Source organism: Chaetura pelagica, unplaced genomic scaffold, assembly GCF_000747805.2.
Source record: "Chaetura pelagica isolate M959 unplaced genomic scaffold, ChaPel_1.0 scaffold32, whole genome shotgun sequence".
In the NCBI taxonomy this organism is placed as follows: Eukaryota; Metazoa; Chordata; class Aves; order Apodiformes; family Apodidae; genus Chaetura; species Chaetura pelagica.
In genome coordinates this window covers 1392763-1412856 of record NW_009952368.1, presented here as the reverse complement: position 1 = coordinate 1412856, position 20094 = coordinate 1392763, and the positions used below count along the sequence as shown (strand labels likewise).

Below are 20094 nucleotides of genomic sequence, written 5' to 3'. Positions count from 1 at the left end.
GCTTGGCCACAGCTGGGCCCAGGACACTGGGCTGAGGAGACTTTTGGCCTGTTCAAATGAACAGATTTCACAAATCCGTTACATTCTTAATAAAACTTTAAGCTCTGGTTCTTGTATGAAGAATATCCAATTGTTTGCATGCTTAGCAGTACAGCAATCAGCCTCCAAAGCTTGAAAGAAATAAATTGCTTTGATTGGAAATGCTCTTTTGCTTGCCACTTGCTTCCACACAACTGTCAAAGCAGCTGGTAAGTGGTCGGCCAAGAGGGGCTACAGGAAAGCTGGGGAGGGACTTTGGACAAGGGCTTGTAGTGAGAGGACAAGGGTTTTAAACTGAAAGAGAAGAAATTTAGGTTAGAGATCAGGAGGAAATTCTTTAGTCTGAGGGTGGTAAGACACTGGAACATGATGCCCAGAGAAGTTGTGGAAGCTCCATCCTTGGAAGCATTCAGGGCCACGCTGGGGCTTTGAGCAACCTGGTTTAGTGGGAGATATCTCTGTCTATGGCAGGGGTGTTGGACTAGGTGGTCTTTAATGTCCTTTCCAACTCAAACCATTCTATGATTTTATGACTCTGTGATATTCACCAAGGTGTCTGCAAAGCAAACCAGAAGCAGTTTCGTTGATAGATGAAAACTTGATGGTGCAGAGTTCATAGAATCATCCTGGTTGGTAGGGACCTTGAAGACCATCAAGTCCAACCATAAATTAAATCCACCAACCATAACCTGATTTACCCGTTCAGTGCTTAAATCATGTCACTAAGCACTATATCTAAATTTCTTTTAAATACTTTCAGGGATGGTGCCTCCACCACCTCCCTGGGCAGCCTGTTCCAGCATACAACCACTCTTGCGGTAAATAAATTCTTTCTAATATCCAGTTTTAAACTCCCCTGGCACAGCTTCAGGACCATTTTCTCTGAAAAACCTGGATTAGCTCCTTTAAGCAAGAGGAACCTTGTATAAATTTTAATAATCACCCCAAAAATATCATCAAGCTTTTAACAGCTTTTACTTACCAACAGCCCTGGCAATGCTCAGGCAAGTTTGCCCCACAGCTATTTTAGCCATTAGAAGCTGTTCTTCAGCAATTAAAACTGCAAAGCATTGCATAAACAGCTTAGCAGACAATATCTAGTTGAGATAATTGGAATAAATGTCCCCTTGAAAGCCAAGGACACAGGGAACATTGTGCTGCACCCACCTTTGCTGGTGCGAAAGGTCAGCATGGCAGGCTGGCCCTCTCCAGCAGCACTCCTGGCCACCATCAGAACCTCGTAGAGGCTGGAAGGCTCCAGCTCGGTGAGTCGCAGCTCGTTCTCGCTGCCGGGGACACGCACCGTGTGCCAGCTCCCCAGCGCGCTGACGCTGTCATCCAGCTGCATGGGGCAAGGAGAAAAAGCTCAGCATCAGCACCCAACCCCATAAAGTTCCTTGTGTTGTCCTAGATCTACAGTCTCCAAGTGCTTCTGTAGCAAAGTGGTGCTTTTGCAACTACCTTTGCAGTGCTCCTTTGATAAACTAGACTTATTTTCTTCTCTGTACACTTGTTTTAAGGAAAAAAAAACAACAGTCATTTTCACTTGAGGCTAAAACTAACAAGAGGCCAAATGATTTTCAAGCTGGCAGAGAATAAGACATTAAAGACTGGACCCCACACCCTAACGAGAAATAAATGTTCACTCAATTATCCCAGCTTTTCCTGTACTTCAGCATTTTAAAATATTGCCTTAAAACAGGCAAGGAAAAGTATGTTTTAATTATTTTTCAAAGTTGAAAAAAAAGGCAGCAGGGAGAGCAAAGATTTATTTTTCATTAATGCACAATTCTTTTTTTTTTTTTTTAAATAAAACCAAAACACTTTTTAATTTAACAGTGAAATCACCATCTCCATTTAAGAAAGGAAAAAGATTCAGGGTAGTCTCTTAATGCTTGCAGGAAAACATTACCCCAAATCCCAAAGGCAAAGACAAAGATTCTACCAAAAATAAACTACTAAACAATATAAGACTTTACTAAAACATGGAAGGCATATCCAAATGCTGTGGATCATCAAAGGTTATGCCAGAGGTCTTTGTTCCAAGTATTTTCTCCTGAAGTGACCACTCTTCTAAGGCTTTTATTCCCCCAATTTTTTTCCTCTTTGAAAGGAGAAAATCAATTAAATCATCTAATGACACAAAGAGAACACAACCCTGAAAAATCCAGAGTAAACTCCCTGCTGAGAAACGCATGAGTGAGCACATTTAACGTGCAAAGGACTGTTATGAGCAAAGGGTAAGCATCAAAAAGGTCAAAGAAGCCTTCAAAGCTCCAGCGAGTATGTGAACCAACCACCTTTGGAGGAGAAGTATCAACAGACTTTGGCACCAGGTTTTCAGGAACTAGCAGGTCAAAAATCTAAGTGTTCCCTCCAGGCTAAGACAAGATCAGGATGTAGAGGATTAAAAAGCTTATGAAAAATAAACCAAACAGCTTTGCCACACAGAAAACTGTTTGCTTGGAAGAACAGGCTTTGCTTGACTCTGATTTATATCAAGAGAGTGCATGGTTGAGACACCATTTTTATGGACGTGCTAGTGATCTGCTCGAGAAATTGTAGTTCACCTTTGTATTTGATCACTTCAGCCTAATGGTGTCTCTTTGGGACAGCAAAATCCTTGATGCATTACCCAGCTTCCCTTCTGATCTCTGGCATACGCATTGTGCTCACACAAAAGCACTTTTAACATCAATGAAGTTGTGTACAATAACCCGGGAGCCCCATTCCCTACAGGTGATACCATAAAGGAAATAAAAGTCTGGGCTCTGCTGAGTAAATCTCACTTAAAACTAGAGAGAACAACTTCAGTCTCCCCTAAATCGAGCTGCCACATTGTGGTTCACCTACATCCTCTGTTCTCTCTGGTCTGATGATGCCGCATTGTTGTTAACGTTCATGCTCCAACAATTGTCGGTTCCTCAAGAAACCCAAAGACCACAAGATCCACCCCCAGGGGGACATTACCTTGCGGTATTTGACAAAATAGGCATTGATGGGCAAGCCCCCATCTCGCCCCGGGCGCCAGACCAGGTTGTACATGTTGGGCTTCAGTGTCTGGGGGGGGCTGAGGATGATGGGGGCTTCGGGGGGAGCAGCAGCATCCCACGCTTTGTCCGTCACAGCTGGGTCCGTGTGGGATATTGTTGGCAGTGAGCTTGGAAACGTCGTTTCTGCCCCAAAATCACCCTTGCTCCGGGCAACCTCCATGGGAGCCATTTCTGCTGTTGTGCCAGTTTCTAGAGGAACTGTGAAGGGAAGAGTCTGGTTACATCATGACGTACCTTTGCACCACACACAGGGGACACAAACATTTTAAAACATCATTTCCAAACATGTGGTTTGTTTTTTTGTTTGGTTTTGTTGTTTTTTTTCACTGTAGCAAAGAGAGAAAAGGTGAAATGCAACATCTGCAGGCACAGTCTGACTAGCATCTCCGAGCAATTAAGTAGTGGCAATGCATGTTAGAAGTAAAAATAAAATATACAGCTTCACTTGTGACACAAATGGAGTAATTTTAAAATTAATCACAGTTGTACAAGGAACTTTTCATGGCCTGAACTGGCGTACACACAAGAGTACATTCTCCTACCTCCATTTCTGAGGTTTCAGCTGTAATTTCGATCAGCTTTGAAAGCTGCATTACTCGACTACTTCATTTGAAAATTTATGCTGAGAATAAACTCAGTTTACAGGCAGATCCAATGTGCAATTTCATACCAACGCATTTCTAAAAATCCTGCTCTGGCCTCCTCCATCCTACTTACTTTGCCTGGGATGAAAAAAATGTAAAATATATGTGGAATATCAGTAGTTTGAGGGAGGCTGTGAGACAAAAAACCCCACAACACTGCTTGGCCAATACATGGCTTGTCACCGTTCCAGGCAGGAAAGAGGTGGCAGGTTGGACATCTGAGATTATCCAGGAGAAGTAAAAGTCAGTGCTTAACCCAAGGAGGTTTGGGAAGCAGCACAGCTTGTCATGGTTGCACACTGCAGGGCTGGATCTGCCAGATGATCTTAGCCCTGTCCATCCTTTCAGATTTGTGGAGGTTTATGTTACGTGCCTGGGGTCTGGAAGGGGAAGGGAATGAAGGGAACTTGGTTTACAAAACAAACAAATTCCTTGGTAATGTAAAGCCAAGGCAGCATTAGCCCGGCTGACTTGGATTCCTCAAAACCTCCATTAAAATACCAGCAGCAAGTGTGGCTGCTATTTTTGGCCACTTCTTTAAAAGCTGGGAAGGAAAATTCTCTTTTCAAATTGAAGACACACTCTCAGCAAGCATCCCTTGTTTGTTTCTTCCCATTTATTTAGCATCACCACAAAGTTTGGAGACAGGAAGAACAAGGCAGTGAGGACATCCCCAAAACCATATGGAGTCGACTTAAAAAACGTCAGACACCCCCTGGAATGATCTCCAAGTGAAAGGGTATTGCGAAAAGGATGCCTTAATATTGGAAACAAATGCCATACCCGCCGGCAGAGGCGGGACCCGCTGTGCTGTGGTGGACCCAGAGGATTTGTGGGTGGGCACAGGAGGGTTTGACACCCGCCGGCATGGGGGGAACAGACCCCGATGCGTGGGGAGTGAAGCTGTGGTTAAGGCTGGTGACAGGAGACCTGCAGTCACTGCTGTGTTTATTGCTGCGGGAGGGGAGTCCTCAACGGCTGGCAAGGAGCTGGGGGTTTTGCTTTGGAAAACAACCCCTGGGTAACAATTTCCATTAAACAAATTGGATCTGAGCTCTTTTTGCTGAGTTTCTGGCATAATTGCTACCCATGGAAACCAGCACATCAGCCTTCTCTTTGCTGCTGTGTCATTATGCAACTTTTTTTGGCTGTTGCTTTCAGTGCCATCCCGTTTCCTTGGCCATGGAGATCTACTCCCTTTCCTCAGCTTCTCAGCCCCACTGTGAAACACACCAGCAGCACCAAGTTGGGTAAGGAGAAAGGCTGTATGCACTCAAAATCCAGAGAAATCCAAATTCTGACCTTAAAAGAATGTAATAGCTTTTACTCACATTTTCCATAATATCCAGAATTTTACATATGTCTCCCCTTTGGCTGCCTCATTTTGGAGGTGAAGAGCTCTCACCTTTTCAGCCCCTCCTCCTGCACTAACTACTCCACACCCCAACGAATCCACCTGCTGTATCTCACAGCACCTTTCGTTGTTCTTCCACCCCCTTCTTGAGGCAGGGGTGCAAAGGCACCAGCACATTTCAACCCGCTGGCATGCCCTGGGTTCACAGAGCAGCAAAGCAACATCTGTGTTTTGTCTCTGCTGTGCAAACAGATCCCATTCCTGAGAGTTGCTTTCCTGCTTCTTAAACACCTAGAGGAGGATCCCCCCTCCTTACAAGCTCTCTGAGTACCTTAGCACAGCCTGAAAAAGCCTGGAAATGTGGCACAGCAGTGAGATCACCCACCTCCTAACTAAAATAAATGTGTTTCATACTAACCTGTCTTCTCCCCAGGCTTCCTGGAATGTATTTTGTTCTTTCATTTCCATTAGACCAAGTTACTTTGGAGAACTGCATCTGCATTTAGTAGCTCTGGGAAGCAACTGCCCTTCTAAAACAGACTTAAACTAAGCACTGTGGGTCAAGGACCTTGAGGGTCTTGTTGTACACGTTAGTAGTTTCTTGCTATGATGGTGCCTTAAGCTGCACTGCCCACTTTTCAGACTGCACAATGAATCACATTGTGTAACAGATCCACCAGAAAAGAAAAAAAAATAATAAAGTTTTTTCAGCCAAAGAAGCTCTCTCCCTTGCTCCCTCGCTGCGTGCTTGCACAAGGTGAATTACTGGAACCCACTGCTGAGGCTGAGAGCTCTTGAATTGCTCCTACTGCCAAAGAAACACTATGGAATCACAGTTTAAGTCACATTCAGGTGCTTCAGCTTCGTTACCTGGCACAAATTCTTCGTTAAAACATCAGAATGCTTGAGTGTGTCTTTTGGCACGGTTGGGAATGGTCCTAAAAGCCCAACAGCTCCCAGAAACAACTTAAAGAGTTGTAGATCAAAACCAAATGCCTTAACCACCCTCTGCACCAGAATCAGCAGCTAGCACGACATATTAGGGACTAATAGAAGTTCATATACAAAACATGAAAATTGAACTTACCGCCAGAATATTCTGAGGCAAAGCTGTGGGATTTTTCTATTTGCCACAGACCAAATTCTGGGGTGATAAGTTTTGTGTGCCTACTCAGCAAGGTCCAACAATGACTTATTTACAAAACTACATGATAGGATGGCTTTGTGGAGGCCTCATCTTTCTTCCTTCCTCTAAGTGAATCTTGGAGCATCTTTTCAAATTATTTACATGAGTTTTAAAGTCTAATAGGTGGTAACAAAGAACTTCAAATATGGGGCCGACCTTAAATCCCACTGACATTCAGCTGAATTTACTAAGATGGTGAAGGAGCTAAGAATGTAACTAGATGTCACTTCATGTAACTAAAACTCTGCTCCTGTGAAGGGAACTCGAGGAAGCTTAGACCTGTTATTAATATCACATTATATTCCAATGGGAAGAAAGGAAATCTCTTTCCCATCCTGCCTTTAGTTTAAGAACCGTCTGTTCCTACTAGCAATTTCAAGAAATAATTTTAAACAGCCATCCTTGGATAGTTTTTATCACATGAAAAAAAAATGCTAAGTCCATGCAACACACACAGGCTAAGGGGGAAGGGAGGAACTGGTCCACCAAGACAGCTTAGACTCCTCTGCTTTGCTTCCTCACCCTACCTACCTCCTGTTAATGTCTATTTTGAAGCATTTCTCCCCTAGCTCAGGGAGCCAAACAGGCAATTTTGTGCTTACCAACTGTCAGGAAGGCTGTTGACACCACAGAGCCGTGCTCGTTGGTGGCTTTGCACGTGTACTGCCTGGCACGCTCCGGAGTCATACTCCTCACAAGCAAGGAGCTGGAGCCTGTGTGAGTCACAGAGAAGGAGGTGGGATCCATGACAGTGTCACCTGGCAAGGCTGGAGGAGGTTTCTGTGGTTTTGAGGGAAGCACCTGGGAAGGGTGGCTGGGAATCAGTCCTCTGGTGTCATACCAGTGAATGACGGGAAGGGGTAGGCCAGTGGCATTGCAGGAGAGTGTGACGTCCCCGCCACCTGTCACAGTGACACTTACTGGGGGAGAGACTATAACTGGCCTAGAGCCTCTGCCTATGGGGGAAAAAAACCCCAAAGAATTAATTTGGCTAAGGAACATGATGCTTAATGCCAAAATGAGCAATTAAAAGAGTCACGCATGTTTCTTTCTAACCACTTTAACAGTTTTTTTCTTCTCTGGACCACTTCTCTCTCCAGTCTGAAGAGATCAGTTGAGACTTGTGCTTAGAGAAGGTGGATGGAAAATACTCTCAAACCACACTTCAAACTTTCTAAATAAGGAAGGCTTGACTGTCAGACTAGACTGCCTGAGTCCACTCTACAGGCAAGCAGGTCACAAAATATCTGCCAACCAGCCTCAGTGCAGCTCACATCAATCTTGACAGGTACAGAGAAGGTCAAAGGCTTCAACTACACATGATGGGGGAGAACAGGAACAGCAACAGTCTTGCCAACAGCCTTGCAGCAGCAGAAATCAAGTTCTCAGGGTATTGGGAAGTATCTTAGACTGAAAAGTGATCAAAAAGACCATTGATACCTTCTAATCTGACAGAGGAAACTGTGCATTAACCCCAAATCTGATCATCATTTTGTAAACTTGAGGATAGAGAACAAGCATCATTACTCATTGGCCAATGCTGCTAAGGAAATCAGGTCAACCAGCAGGACCCTAGTTCTACTGAAGAATAAATTGTGTCCAATTCAATCATAACCTGACTTAGTTGCAGCTGGCAATCTAGGTTTTAAGTATCAAGTAACCACAGTGCGCCAGAAATACCTACATCTCTTAAAATTCAACTGAAAGCATCTGCTTTGGAAGGTTTGCTACAAACAGTGCTCAAAAACAAATTGATACATCACAGATGAAAAAATAAACCAGAATAAAGCTTGAAGTACAAATGTTTGAGTTCTGGAGGGCTGCAAGTGCTCCTACCTGGCTGGACACGAAGTCTCCCAGTGGACTGTGCAAATCCGACCCTGTTGTCTGCTACACACTGGTACAGGCCAGAGTCCCCCTGAGTGACCCCGCGGATCTGCAGACGGTTTCCCATAAGGAGATGTCGTGAAGAAGGAGGGAGGGGAGCTGCATTGTGGAGCCAGGTGAGGCTGGGAGCAGGGCTTCCATGGACCTCGCACCAGAAGTGCACGGTGGCTCCAGCAGCAGCAGTTTCATCCTGCAGGCCCTTGGAGATTAAGGCAGGTTCTACAAAGGGAGATAATTTTATATAAACAGAATCACAGAATTACCAAGGCTGGAAAAGATCTCTGAGATGATCAAGTTCAGCCTATGACCAACACCACCACATCAGCCAGACCATGGCACTAAGTGCCACATCCAGCCTTTCCTTGAACACCTCCAGGGACGGTGCCTCCACCACTTCCCTTGAAAGTCCATTACAATGTCTGATCGTCCTTTCTGTGAAGAAGTGCTTCCTGATATCCAACCTAAACCTCCCCTGGTCCAACTTCAGGCCAGGCCCTCTTGTGTCACCGGTTGCCCGGGACAAGAGTCCAACCCGACCTGACTACAACTTCCACCATCATGTTGATCTTGAAAGAAATACTGTGAAACATTCCACAAACTTCTTGCATACAAAGGCTGAAAAAGTACCACATCCTTCTAGCTCTACCCAGCCTGAAGCTGTTTTTCCCACAGATTTGATTATTTTAATGGTCTCTCCCTTCTGCTCCAGACAGTTGCATATTTGCATTCATACCACAAATAAAAGGCTCGTATCTTCAAAATATTTCTTTAGTGCCATCCCCATAACAAAAGGTATTTTGCATCAACAATCTGTTTTCTAGGTTACTCTAATGTATAAATTAAAAAAAAAAAAAAAACTGTCATGGAGGAAAATCTTCAAGCAACAGGAAAATCTGCTACAAAGGAAAGGGGAGATTAGGAATGACTTGCAGCCACATAAAAGAGGCCAAATCTATTTATTTTGCTTTTTTTTTTTGTCCTCATCCAAACATATCACCTCTCCTCACCAGTTTTTTGCTTATATACAACCTCAAAAGAGAAACATCTGATCTCTGGCATATCATTGACACTTTATTCCATGTGCACTTGGCACTCCACAGAAAAATAAATAGTCAGTTCTTCTCTCCGAGTTTGTTATCTTTTACTGTTTAATTATTTCAGACTGCAAAGGATTTGAAGAGATAGAGAGTTAAGGGTTTCAGCTTAGGAGAGATGAAGAGATAGGGTCCTTATGAAGGTATCTTTATTCTTTATTTTAGTATCCTCAGGTTGAGCAAGAATGTTCAGCTATTTGTAATCAGATGCCAAAAGCAGCAAGTACACAGCCAGAACATTCACTGCCTGGGATGTGACAACTTCTTTATGTCTTACCAAGTACAGTGAGCGAATAGTTCACGGATTTCACTACTCCCAATCCACTTCCCACCACACAGGAGTAATTTCCCGAGTCCGATGCTTCCAGCCTGTCCGTCTCCAGGTGGGAGTGCAGCAGTTTCCACCTTCCTTTGCTCAGCGCATCCCGGCCATCCTTCACCCAGCGGACAGAAGCTGGAGGCAACCCTTGGACCACGCACTCCAGTGTCAGGGAGCTGTACCGGGGCACTGCCAGGCTCTGTGGGGACAGTGGGTGCAGGATGTGGAAGTCACCTGAGGAAGGGCCTGGAGGAAAGGAGACAAGGCTTAGCACTAACCAGCCTTCTCAGCCGCACTCTCTCCTGCCCCATCCAGAGTTTGCCATGATGTTCAAGTAACACTCCCTTCCAGAAGTCCTGCTCCAAACCGTTCTGGTGACTGGAATATTAGCAGTATCCTCTTTTCCAGTGCTCTCTACTCTTGGGACTGGAAAAGCAGCCATGCTGCTCCTTCACAGGAGAGGGAAACACGAACTGAATGTGCAAATAACGCAGGACAGATTTTACGTAATGTGGTATTTGAGACCAGTGGGTCTTTAGGCTGATGAGTCCACTCTACAAATCACAGGGATGTTATTTAATCAGTTTGAGAGGCACTAATTCTGGAAAGCTGAACTGAATACTCACGTGTGACTATGAGCTTGTGTCCAGGGAATTCTACTCTGAGATCATGAGTAACTGGGTTGTACGCTGCACATTTATAGGATCCTTTGTCTTCTAAAGATACATTCAAAATCTGCAGGTTTCCAGATGGAAGAATTAGGTAGTTGTCTAAACAAGTGGGGAAGTAAAAAAGAGGATTATATTTAACTTAGTTTAAAAAAAAAAAAAAAGGCTTCCTTTTTTAATTATTTTTTTTTTAATAATTTGTCATATATTTGTATTAATCTACTCTAAATGTAGGATCACAAAGAAACCATGCCATGCAAAGGATATGAATTCACAAAGGTAGGTTTAGAGAGTGATTTGCACAGGATGTTCTGCAAGTTTCTGGAGTTTTGGGGTTGTTTTCTTTTCCCTTTAAGCTTTTGTTGGCTGTTTATCTTGCTGCCCAGAGGCATCAAGCATCTCACCTGTTGATTGTTCCAGCCATTTTCCCCGCACTTGGAAGCGAACCTGTGCTTTAGGGTTACTTTCTGGCACCTTGCAGCCTATGAAAGCTGAGCCTCCCTCTTCTGCTGCAACAGCAGCTTTCACTGCCGCGTCAAAATCTCCCAGTCCTGGAAGAGAATTGGTAAAAGGTTAAGAGCAGCCATGGCTTGGGAAAGGGGAAGGGTAGCAAGCTCAGTATTTGTGATTAAAATGTAGCTAGTTTCATGCTCATTGTCTTCTACGGTGCAGCATATAGACACTCATGGTCTTTTCTGTAGTCCACTACAGAAAGGGTGTAATTAACACTGAATCCAGCAGTGCCTCCCACTCAATGCCACAAGCACCAAGATGAGCAGAAAGCCCTGGCAGCAAACAACACCTCCTCATCTGCTGCTACTAAAACCTCCTGAGAAGGAACAAAGTGCCAAAGTTGCTCTTCTCCCAACACCTTCAAAGCATCCTCCAGGTTGTGAAGTTTTTCTACGTTACCCACCCTTACAGCTGTCTTGAGAGGGTCTTGCTATGGGTCAGTACTTTACCAAAACACTCACTTCTCTCACTTTTAAGAAATTTTCCTCCCAAGGGGATTCCGGACATGCTCCATAGATGAGGTACCCTTACAGAGAAATCACTCAAATCCTGCTTGACAAAGGCCTGATTCAGACAGCCCCACCATCCCCAGTAGACAAACGCTGCTCGTGCAGGAATATTATGTTCCCTCTCTTAGCACATCATCCTTTCCATGTGGAAAACATTGCCCTTCCTCTTCTGAAGTCCTTTAAGAGCAAATAATTTACAGATCAAGCATTAGGGTAAAGACTGATTAGAAGAACCAGAGAAATTGTACCTAAAAGGACAGAAGACTGTCCCCATCTGAAGAACATCTGGATAGTTTTGAGCAAATGAAGTGACGTAAGTGACAAGGAAAACCTGCAGCTCCCACTTCTTTCCCAGGAAAGAATTCCCACTCATTTCTCCTCTTTTCTAATCAACTCTTAATCATGTTACTGCCACAGTATGGCAGCTCAGTTGCTGTTTCAAGATCCTTTATGAAGAGAAGCTTTTGGGAACCTTGCACTGTCAGGTCAATTAACTGGAATTACTGTTATTTCATTGAATAATATTTCTATTTGCTTGAAAGGACTCCTGAATCATAGAATCATCCTGGTTAGGAAGGACCTTGGATATGATCAAGTCCAACCACAACCTAATCTACCTGTTCAGTGCTTAAATCATGCTGCTAAGTCCTATATCTGTATTTCTTTTAAATACTTCCAGGGATGATGCCTCCACCACCTCCCTGGACAGCCTGTTCCAGTTTCCAGCCCAGCCCTCAGCTCAAAATGAAGCTATCACCAACACTAAATCAATCAGTTGTGGTTTTGTCTAGCTAAGTCTTTAAAACCTTTCGAGCATGGAGCTCCACAAGCTTTTGGGGGGATCTTTTCCAGGGCTGCATCACCTGACAGGTCTCAGATAATAGAGGGGAAAAAAACCAAAAATGGATAAAAGAGTACACATGATCATACACTAAACACTGAGGAAATAAACAACCCAAAACAGGAAACTGGATGTTTTCTAAAACCACCTGAGGTCTGTATAACTTGCTGGGAGGGAGAAATATAAGGAAAACTGGACTTACTGCCCATGGATACCGTGGCAGGGCTGCTGACAACGGCACCCGCGCTGCTGCTGGCAACACACTGATAGCGCCCCAGGGCTGGCGGGCTGAGGGAGGTGATTGTCAGGGATCCCGGCTGCACTTCCACTTCTCCCACCTTGCTATCCAGAGGCTTCCCATTCAACAGCCAAGAGAGATGAGCTGTGGGGGGCTCGGCAGAGCAGCTGAGGCGGACAGGCCCACCAGGCTTCTGAACAGTGGACAAGGGCTCAGAAATAAAATGGGGAGTTAAATCTAAAAGGAAAAAAAAAAGTAAATATTCAGTTAGTGAACAGCGTTTTGCATGAACACGTGATAAGACTAAAGATGACTTGGCCTGTATGAAACCTTGTCCATTATCTGGTTGATACTAACGCTCTCTCCCAAAGCTCTGTCACTGCTCACAGACCTGGCAAACTTCTTTCCTCAGATTAAACATTGGTAAAAGACTATTTGGTTCAAACACAGGGTCTCTAAACTCCAGGTTGCTAATGACACTTAAGGAGGTGTCACCTTCTCCTCTGCAAAGGGAACTCAGGACAGATTCCCACTCTCTCCCACACCAGGGAAACTTCAAGACAAGATTCAAACCCTGTGAGGAGAGCAGTGGCAATTAAACAAAGGCAGCTCCAGAGTACAGGGAAGGTGAGAAGAACAGTGTGGCCAGCAGGTCAAGGGAAGTTCTCCTCCCCCTCTACTCTGACCTCTTAAGACCACATCTGGAGTATTGTATCCAGTTGTAGGCTCCCCAGTTCAAGAGGGACTGGGATATACTGGAAAGAGTCCAGTGGAGGCTACACGGATGAGGGACTGGAACATCTGCCATATGAGGAAAGGCTGAAAGACCTGGGGCTGTTTAGTCTGAAGAAAAGAAGACTAAGAGGGGACCTTATTAATGTCTACATATATCTGAAGGGTGGATGTCAAGAACGGGCCAGTCTCTTTTCAGTGGTGCCTGTGATACGAGGAGAAACAGCACCAAGTGACAACACAGGAAGTTCCACCTCAACATGAGGAGAAACTTCTTTCCTGTGAGGGTGACAGAGCCCTGGGACAGGCTGCCAAGAGAGGTTTTGGAGTCTCCTTCTCTGGAGGCTTTCAAGATTCGTCTTGTTGTGTTCCTGTGTGACCTGCCCTGGGTGTTCCTGCTGCAGCAGGGGTTTGGACTTGATGATCTTCAGAGGTGCCTTCCAAACCCTATGATTCTACGTCTCCAGGGCAAGAGGTGAAGCCATCTGACTTGCTCGTGGCAGCAAAGCCTGCAATCCCACTGGATTTATGTGGAGGGAAATGGCCCCATCACCTGAAGAGACTGAGCACAGGAACATGGAGCTGGGGCTGAGCTGTCCCACTGAAGCAGGCCAGGACGTGACTTGTAAAATTTTAGAGATGGCAGCAGCCTGCCAGGTACTTCTGCAGAACTGACTCCGAGTCTGCAGAACTAATTAAAAATAGCAGGATAAAAAAAGCTGGATGAGCAGCAAAGGCTCTTGTTAATTCCAAATATATGGACTTCATTAGGACAAGAATGATGAATTGGGCATCCTTTATCTTCACCGAGTAAAGATGAACAGAAACAGGAAAAGCTGCTAATAAATAAAAGGTTCTGTTCCACAAAACTTGGTTATGAGAAGCCATTTATTTGCCAAAAGAAAATTCCTGCTTGTTGGAGGAAATTTTTTCGTATCCTGGCCAAGAAAACACTGGGAATTATTTCCATTTGTTTTCTATGGAATTCTGCACTGAAGATTTTTTATGAAGAGAGCAAGCAAAAGGCAACTAACACCAATGATTTTGATTTTGTTAGAAATACAGGAGGAAAAAAAAATACATTAAAAATAGATGCAGTGGCAGGAGAAAACAATTTATATTTTGTAAATAAGCTAAGGAATTCCAGATAGCACAGATCAAGGCAGTATTAAACGACATCCAAGTAAGAGAGTTTTCTTGTAGGTGGGGCCCTCAGCTCATGCTTTTCTCCTAAAGTGAGTCCATCCAACTCTCTTTATGAGTTTCAGATGAGAAACTGCGCATTTTTAACAGAACCATAAACTATCTGCATAAACATAAAATACAACTCGAAATGCAAGTGTGGCTTCAGTTAACAAAAAAGATGAAATCCATGAAAAATGGTATCCAAGCATTTCATGGGACTCCAGATGTCCATTTTTAGTTTTTAATTAGGATGCTGTTTTTCCTATTAGTTCCGTTTGAATTTCTAAGGATAAGAGAAAAGCAATGACCTTTTCAGTTTGCTAGCTAGGAAATGTCACTGTCACTTTCATCTTTGCCCCTGCCTTTGCTTATGACACCAACACTTTATGCTCAGTGTAAAAGTCAAAATTGGTAGCAGTGACCCCACAGCTGGAATTTATCTCCTATGACTGCTTGAAAAATCAAATTTATTCCATTTGCTTATAACGATTGGCTATGAAGTGCTAAAAGTAGTAAAAGCTTCTTTTTTGTGTGGTTACGTTAAGACAAGCTGACTACACAGAGCAGATGTGTCAATTAAAACCATCCCTCTTCTTTTTTCCAATGCCAGAGCTGCTCCAACTGCAACCACGCATCAGTGTTCATGTTCCAAAGATCAGATCCCTCCTTCCCCCTGCAAATTTCAAACCCTTCCCAACCCCATGGGAATATGAGATGCGCTGCATGCAGCAAAACCTTGTGTTCAAAATATTAGCGTCCAGCTATAAGTCCAGGGAGTTCCCAAAGAACAAAGCCACGGAACTGAGAGTCTTCCAACATTCTAACACTTCTTTGGAGACAAATTTTCAAAGGTACCATCACATACTCAGCTTAAGGCTGTGCTGAAGCGCGCCACACTTCCTCCAAAGCGGATTATTGACAATGCGCTGCTTCAAAACACTCCAAATGGCTGCTCACCCAAAAGGAGGGGCTCACCTTCCAAAAATTCCAAATCGTGGAGCTGAGGCCTTACCTGAACTCATGGCAGTGATGAGTCCCGTGGCAGTGATGCAGAGCAGTGCCTGTAAGCATCTGGGGTCTGGATGCATAGCGCCAGATCACAGGAGTTGAAAAGATGAAGCTTCGGACTAAGATGAGGCACCAAAACAGCTACAAAACAAACAAACAGATGTCTACTGTAAATTCCAGGAGTTAGTCTTTTAACTTTCTCACAACAAAGTGTTTGGGGTTTAAAAAAAAAAAAAAAAAAAAAAAAAAAAAAGGGGGGGGTGGTGCAGCCAGGAAGAAGCCAATACCCTGCAATATAGAAACCATCTGTAAAAAAGAGTTAGAAGTTGAGCTTAACCATGTTTCCAAGGACTATTCTTACTCTTAAGATTTTTCCTCCACAGCTGGGGCAGGAGGCATCCGTGCCGAACCTTACTGCCTTGATGAATGAAGACTACTTTCCAACCAGTGGAATGGAAGTCCAAAGTAAACAGCTTATCTGTTGGAGATAATATTGTTTGCAAACAATAATCATTTGACCATCTATCACCAGGCTGCACTTGTTTTACAAGTTTTTTATGAATCTACACGCTGCTATGCAGCTACTGCTCATAATTGCTCTGAACCCGCTTGCTGAGCCGTGTCATCTGCTCCCTGCTCTCACAGCCCAGCGGTGGCAAACATCTGCTGAAAACAAATCACCAGGATTCATCTCCTTCTCATTTATATTTCCAAACCAGCTTTCTCATCTCTAGTGCTGCGACACCTGTTATGTGTGCTTCTATCTACATTGCTGCTCCTACGAGAAGAAAGTCCTTTCCTTGGCCAGCTCTCACCTGACCATTCTGCTTTATAAAACCTCATTTTCAGCACCTAAAATTGCCAATTGAATCACAGAACCAGCAACGCACAAACTAAATTGTGAAACCAGCAACCGAACTTGCACAAGGTGAGTCTCAGAACCAGCTTCTGATGCTCAGTCTCCATCAAACTCTCCCTTCTCCAAGGAAAGAAAAAAATAATCTGCAGCTGTCGTTCACTTGAATTTTCTCTTTGCCTTATGTAAGACTGTGACGGATAAGATTTGAGTTCATTTAGCAGAGTTACTTCATTTATCAGCCTGGCTGTGCAATTGTGCTGCTGATAATTTTCAACATATATTTTAAACTTCTCATATATCAGACGTGTATATAAACATGCTTCTAACACACATACAGTGAGAGTTTCACTGGTAGAAACAAGTGCAACAAAACCAGCACTAAGACCCACCTTATCAAGCACTTGCGGAGCCACTTGCTTTCCAAGGAGGATCCCAGATATCAACAGCAAAATCATTCCCAAAGTTTATTTTAAAATAAGAGTATTTTATCATCAGAACATCACCATAAAATATATATGTAAAATGAGCATCAGGAAGAGACTCCAATAATAATAAAAGAATCCCTCCAGATTTTATAGAGCTATTTGCTTACTGCTACTTCTCCCTGCAAATTACTCTCCAGGCTTATAATGACAGCTTGGGAAGGCTGCAAGAATACCTGCAGAGATCTGCTCATGTTTTGGGGCAGTTTGCTCTAATACAGTGAATTCCCTTCAGCTACTGGGAAGAGCCAGGCTGGCTTCCCAGCTCCAGGAGGACTGTTTTGGTGAGCTGCAGATGGCTGTGCCGAAAGCCTCTGGGTTTATTTGAATTCTTGCTGGGTTCAAGGGCAGGAGAGCTGTTCCACCAGCCAACGCCGAGAACAAAGTAAACACCCCGAGAACTTGTTAACATCAAACACTTTGCTGAAGAGGGGTGGGGGCAATGTTGCTTTTCACCAATCTTCCCTCCACTATTTATTTATGAAAAGCAATGAAACGTATATTCGAGCTCAACTTTAACCCCAGCACATGGAGCTACTGGGTTATTTTGCAGCTGTCTTTAAACAACGCCAGCTCATTATCTTTAACTAAACTTTATCTTTGGAGATCTACTTTATCCAGTCTCTGATTTCCCTCTGTTTATCTTTCTCTTCACATGTTTCTAGCTGCCAGTGTCAACAGCTACTCCTCCTTTGACCTACCAGTTTGGCTTTCACAGGCTTGCGGCGTGGTAAGATCAACTGTTAGGCAGTGAGTACACAAAGCAAGCCACAAAGACCAGAATTATTTGACTGGAGGAAAAAAAAAAAAAAAAATTATTCCCTTTAATTGGAGCAGCATTGTTCAGCAACAACACTTCAGCATCCGAACAAAGCTACTCTAATATCCGCTTCTGAAGGGAATGCAGAAACCTCTGACTCACTAGGAGATACCGGCACACAGGGGGAAGATGAGAGCAGCAAGCAATAACCCAAAAAGATTTGCTTCTTTCTGGTTCTTCTGCAGATGGTGTCACTACAGAAGCCCCTTGTTAGGTACAGAGGAGAGGGCAAGACCACAGCTCATAGTTTTGGAATATTTGGAAACCCAGCGGACAAACTTTGCCTCTTTAGTATTATATGGACACATATTGGAGCATTAAAAAGCCCTAGTGATAGAAAACCAGGACTTTTCCATCATTTCCATAACCCTCAACTCTCACTTTGACAGCAAGTACCAGTCACTGGGGACATACTGGGAAGGGCAACAGGAGCACTCTGGTTAGACATTTCAGTGTCAAAGAAAGCAAAAAAGACAAAAATTATTTGACTGGAGGAAAAAAAAAAAAAAAAAATTATTCCCTTTAATTGGAGCAGCATTGTTCAGCAACAACACTTCAGCATCCGAACAAAGCTACTCTAATATCCGCTTCTGAAGGGAATGCAGAAACCTCTGACTCACTAGGAGATACCGGCACACAGGGGGAAGATGAGAGCAGCAAGCAATAACCCAAAAAGATTTGCTTCTTTCTGGTTCTTCTGCAGATGGTGTCACTACAGAAGCCCCTTGTTAGGTACAGAGGAGAGGGCAAGACCACAGCTCATAGTTTTGGAATATTTGGAAACCCAGCGGACAAACTTTGCCTCTTTAGTATTATATGGACACATATTGGAGCATTAAAAAGCCCTAGTGATAGAAAACCAGGACTTTTCCATCATTTCCATAACCCTCAACTCTCACTTTGACAGCAAGTACCAGTCACTGGGGACATACTGGGAAGGGCAACAGGAGCACTCTGGTTAGACATTTCAGTGTCTCAGACTCCAAGACGAACTCAGGAACAACTCTGCCCACTGTTCAGTGTTCCTCATTTGAGAAGGTGCATCTCCAGCACTGGTGGATCAAATAGTACAGGTTACTTTGAAGGAAGAGGTGTCATGGAGAAAAGGGGCTACTTTCAAGGGGCTGCTTATTTGACAAGTAAAATAAAACAATAATAACCCAAATTACTCATATAAACAATATTCAAAGTTGAATAGAGATGTACATGGTTTTCATGGATTAACTCCTATCACTGGCAATTCCTCCAGACCACCAGTGTCACATACCCGAAAGCCACAGTATGGGAAAGGCCTGGATTTTTCCTGCTTCCACCCAGACACCTTCATCTAGAGTAATCTTCCAGTTCCTTTCATCCAGCACTTGACCTCCTCAGTCAGCTCTATGGTACCTCGCTGCTCACAGATCAAGGGAAACAAGGAAGAGAATGGACTTGTGTCAGGAGGAGTCATTGCCCCCACCATTCCAATGAACATCCAGGAGCCCAGAGAACCAGAGAGGTTTCCAGTACTCCTCTCTTCCCAAAGCTTCATGCCTGTTGCTGTTTCTCCAGAAACCAGCAGTCTTCAAATGCAAGTCTCCATGTCTGGGCCACTCAGTGTAACCAACTTTACCTATCACCTCCAAATTAACTCACTCCTACCTGTGCTTGCCCCCAAAAAAGGTTTTACACTCTAAAAGGTGACAAAATGCTGCTTGCCCCCTCTCATATGGCACCCAGCCCCAGAGAATCCTGTGTCCTTCAAAACACAGCTGAGAACCTGCCTGGCTTATTCGCCTAACTGTAAACTCCTCACCTCCACCCTTGCAGAAGAGGACAGAGACACTAAAAAAAAGCATTATCTTACACTTCTTCTTTCCCTTTTCTGACAGTTTTTATTCCCTCTAGCTGTCTGTATCATCTTCCTGGCACCTCAGAGCAGCTGGCAGGAGAATGCCAGGATCTCCTTCCCCAACAGCCACGAGAGCTATGTAGTCACCACCACTCCACATCAATCTAACCATCCTCCTAGCTCCATCATTCCCCTCCAAAACTCATCTGACCTTTACTGTCCTTCTGGCTCCATCACTCCACTCCAAATCTCATCTGACCTTTACTGTCTTCCTGGTTTCATAGCCCCCATCCAAAACTACTCTGACCTTCCATGAGCCATTTCAGCATGCTGTAGGTAGAGGAGGAGAGGATTTCTTTCCTACCCAAATGCTCTGAGTCCCATGAAAGCAGGGAAGGAGGAGGAGGAAGGAAACAGCATGCCTGGGAACAGAAGGAGTTATTCACTTTGCCCACTCCACGTCTAATGGCCTTCACTAAGAAGCCCTAGGAAAACCTGACAACAGCTTGGAGTCAAACAGCTTTAGATATGAAAGATTCCACATTTTCCCTCAACAGCAGGAACTCAAAATCATCTAGCCTCACTTTATAACACTATACATTCTTTAACACCAAAAGCATGGGAAGCTTTTTTTTTCCCCATAGATCACTTATTATACAACTACCAAGAAAAACTTAATTTTAACTTGTTCTCCAAGACTGTTTCTGTCAGTCCAACAAAAATTGCCGATTTTCAAAGCACTTAAATTGAGAGCAAACAAAACCCCCGGAATTCACTAAAACACTGTGCCTTTAGTGTGAGCAAGCAGAGTTAGATCATTAAACCTCACACC

General features: G+C 43.9%; 1 protein-coding gene across 1 annotated transcript in view; it reads right to left on the bottom strand.

The window, feature by feature from the left end:
• Window positions 1-15350, bottom strand: part of CDON (cell adhesion associated, oncogene regulated) — a 35069-nt gene extending 19719 nt beyond the window's left edge. The window contains exons 1-9 of the mRNA XM_010008092.1: window positions 15275-15350; window positions 12301-12582; window positions 10649-10786; window positions 10203-10346; window positions 9535-9822; window positions 8113-8382; window positions 6879-7232; window positions 3010-3290; window positions 1207-1381 (exon numbers count right to left, since the gene is read on the bottom strand). Of these exons, the coding sequence (XP_010006394.1) occupies window positions 1207-1381; window positions 3010-3290; window positions 6879-7232; window positions 8113-8382; window positions 9535-9822; window positions 10203-10346; window positions 10649-10786; window positions 12301-12582; window positions 15275-15350 (2008 nt within the window). The remainder of the gene's footprint in view (window positions 1-1206; window positions 1382-3009; window positions 3291-6878; window positions 7233-8112; window positions 8383-9534; window positions 9823-10202; window positions 10347-10648; window positions 10787-12300; window positions 12583-15274) is intronic.
• Window positions 15351-20094: the final 4744 nt, after the last annotated feature.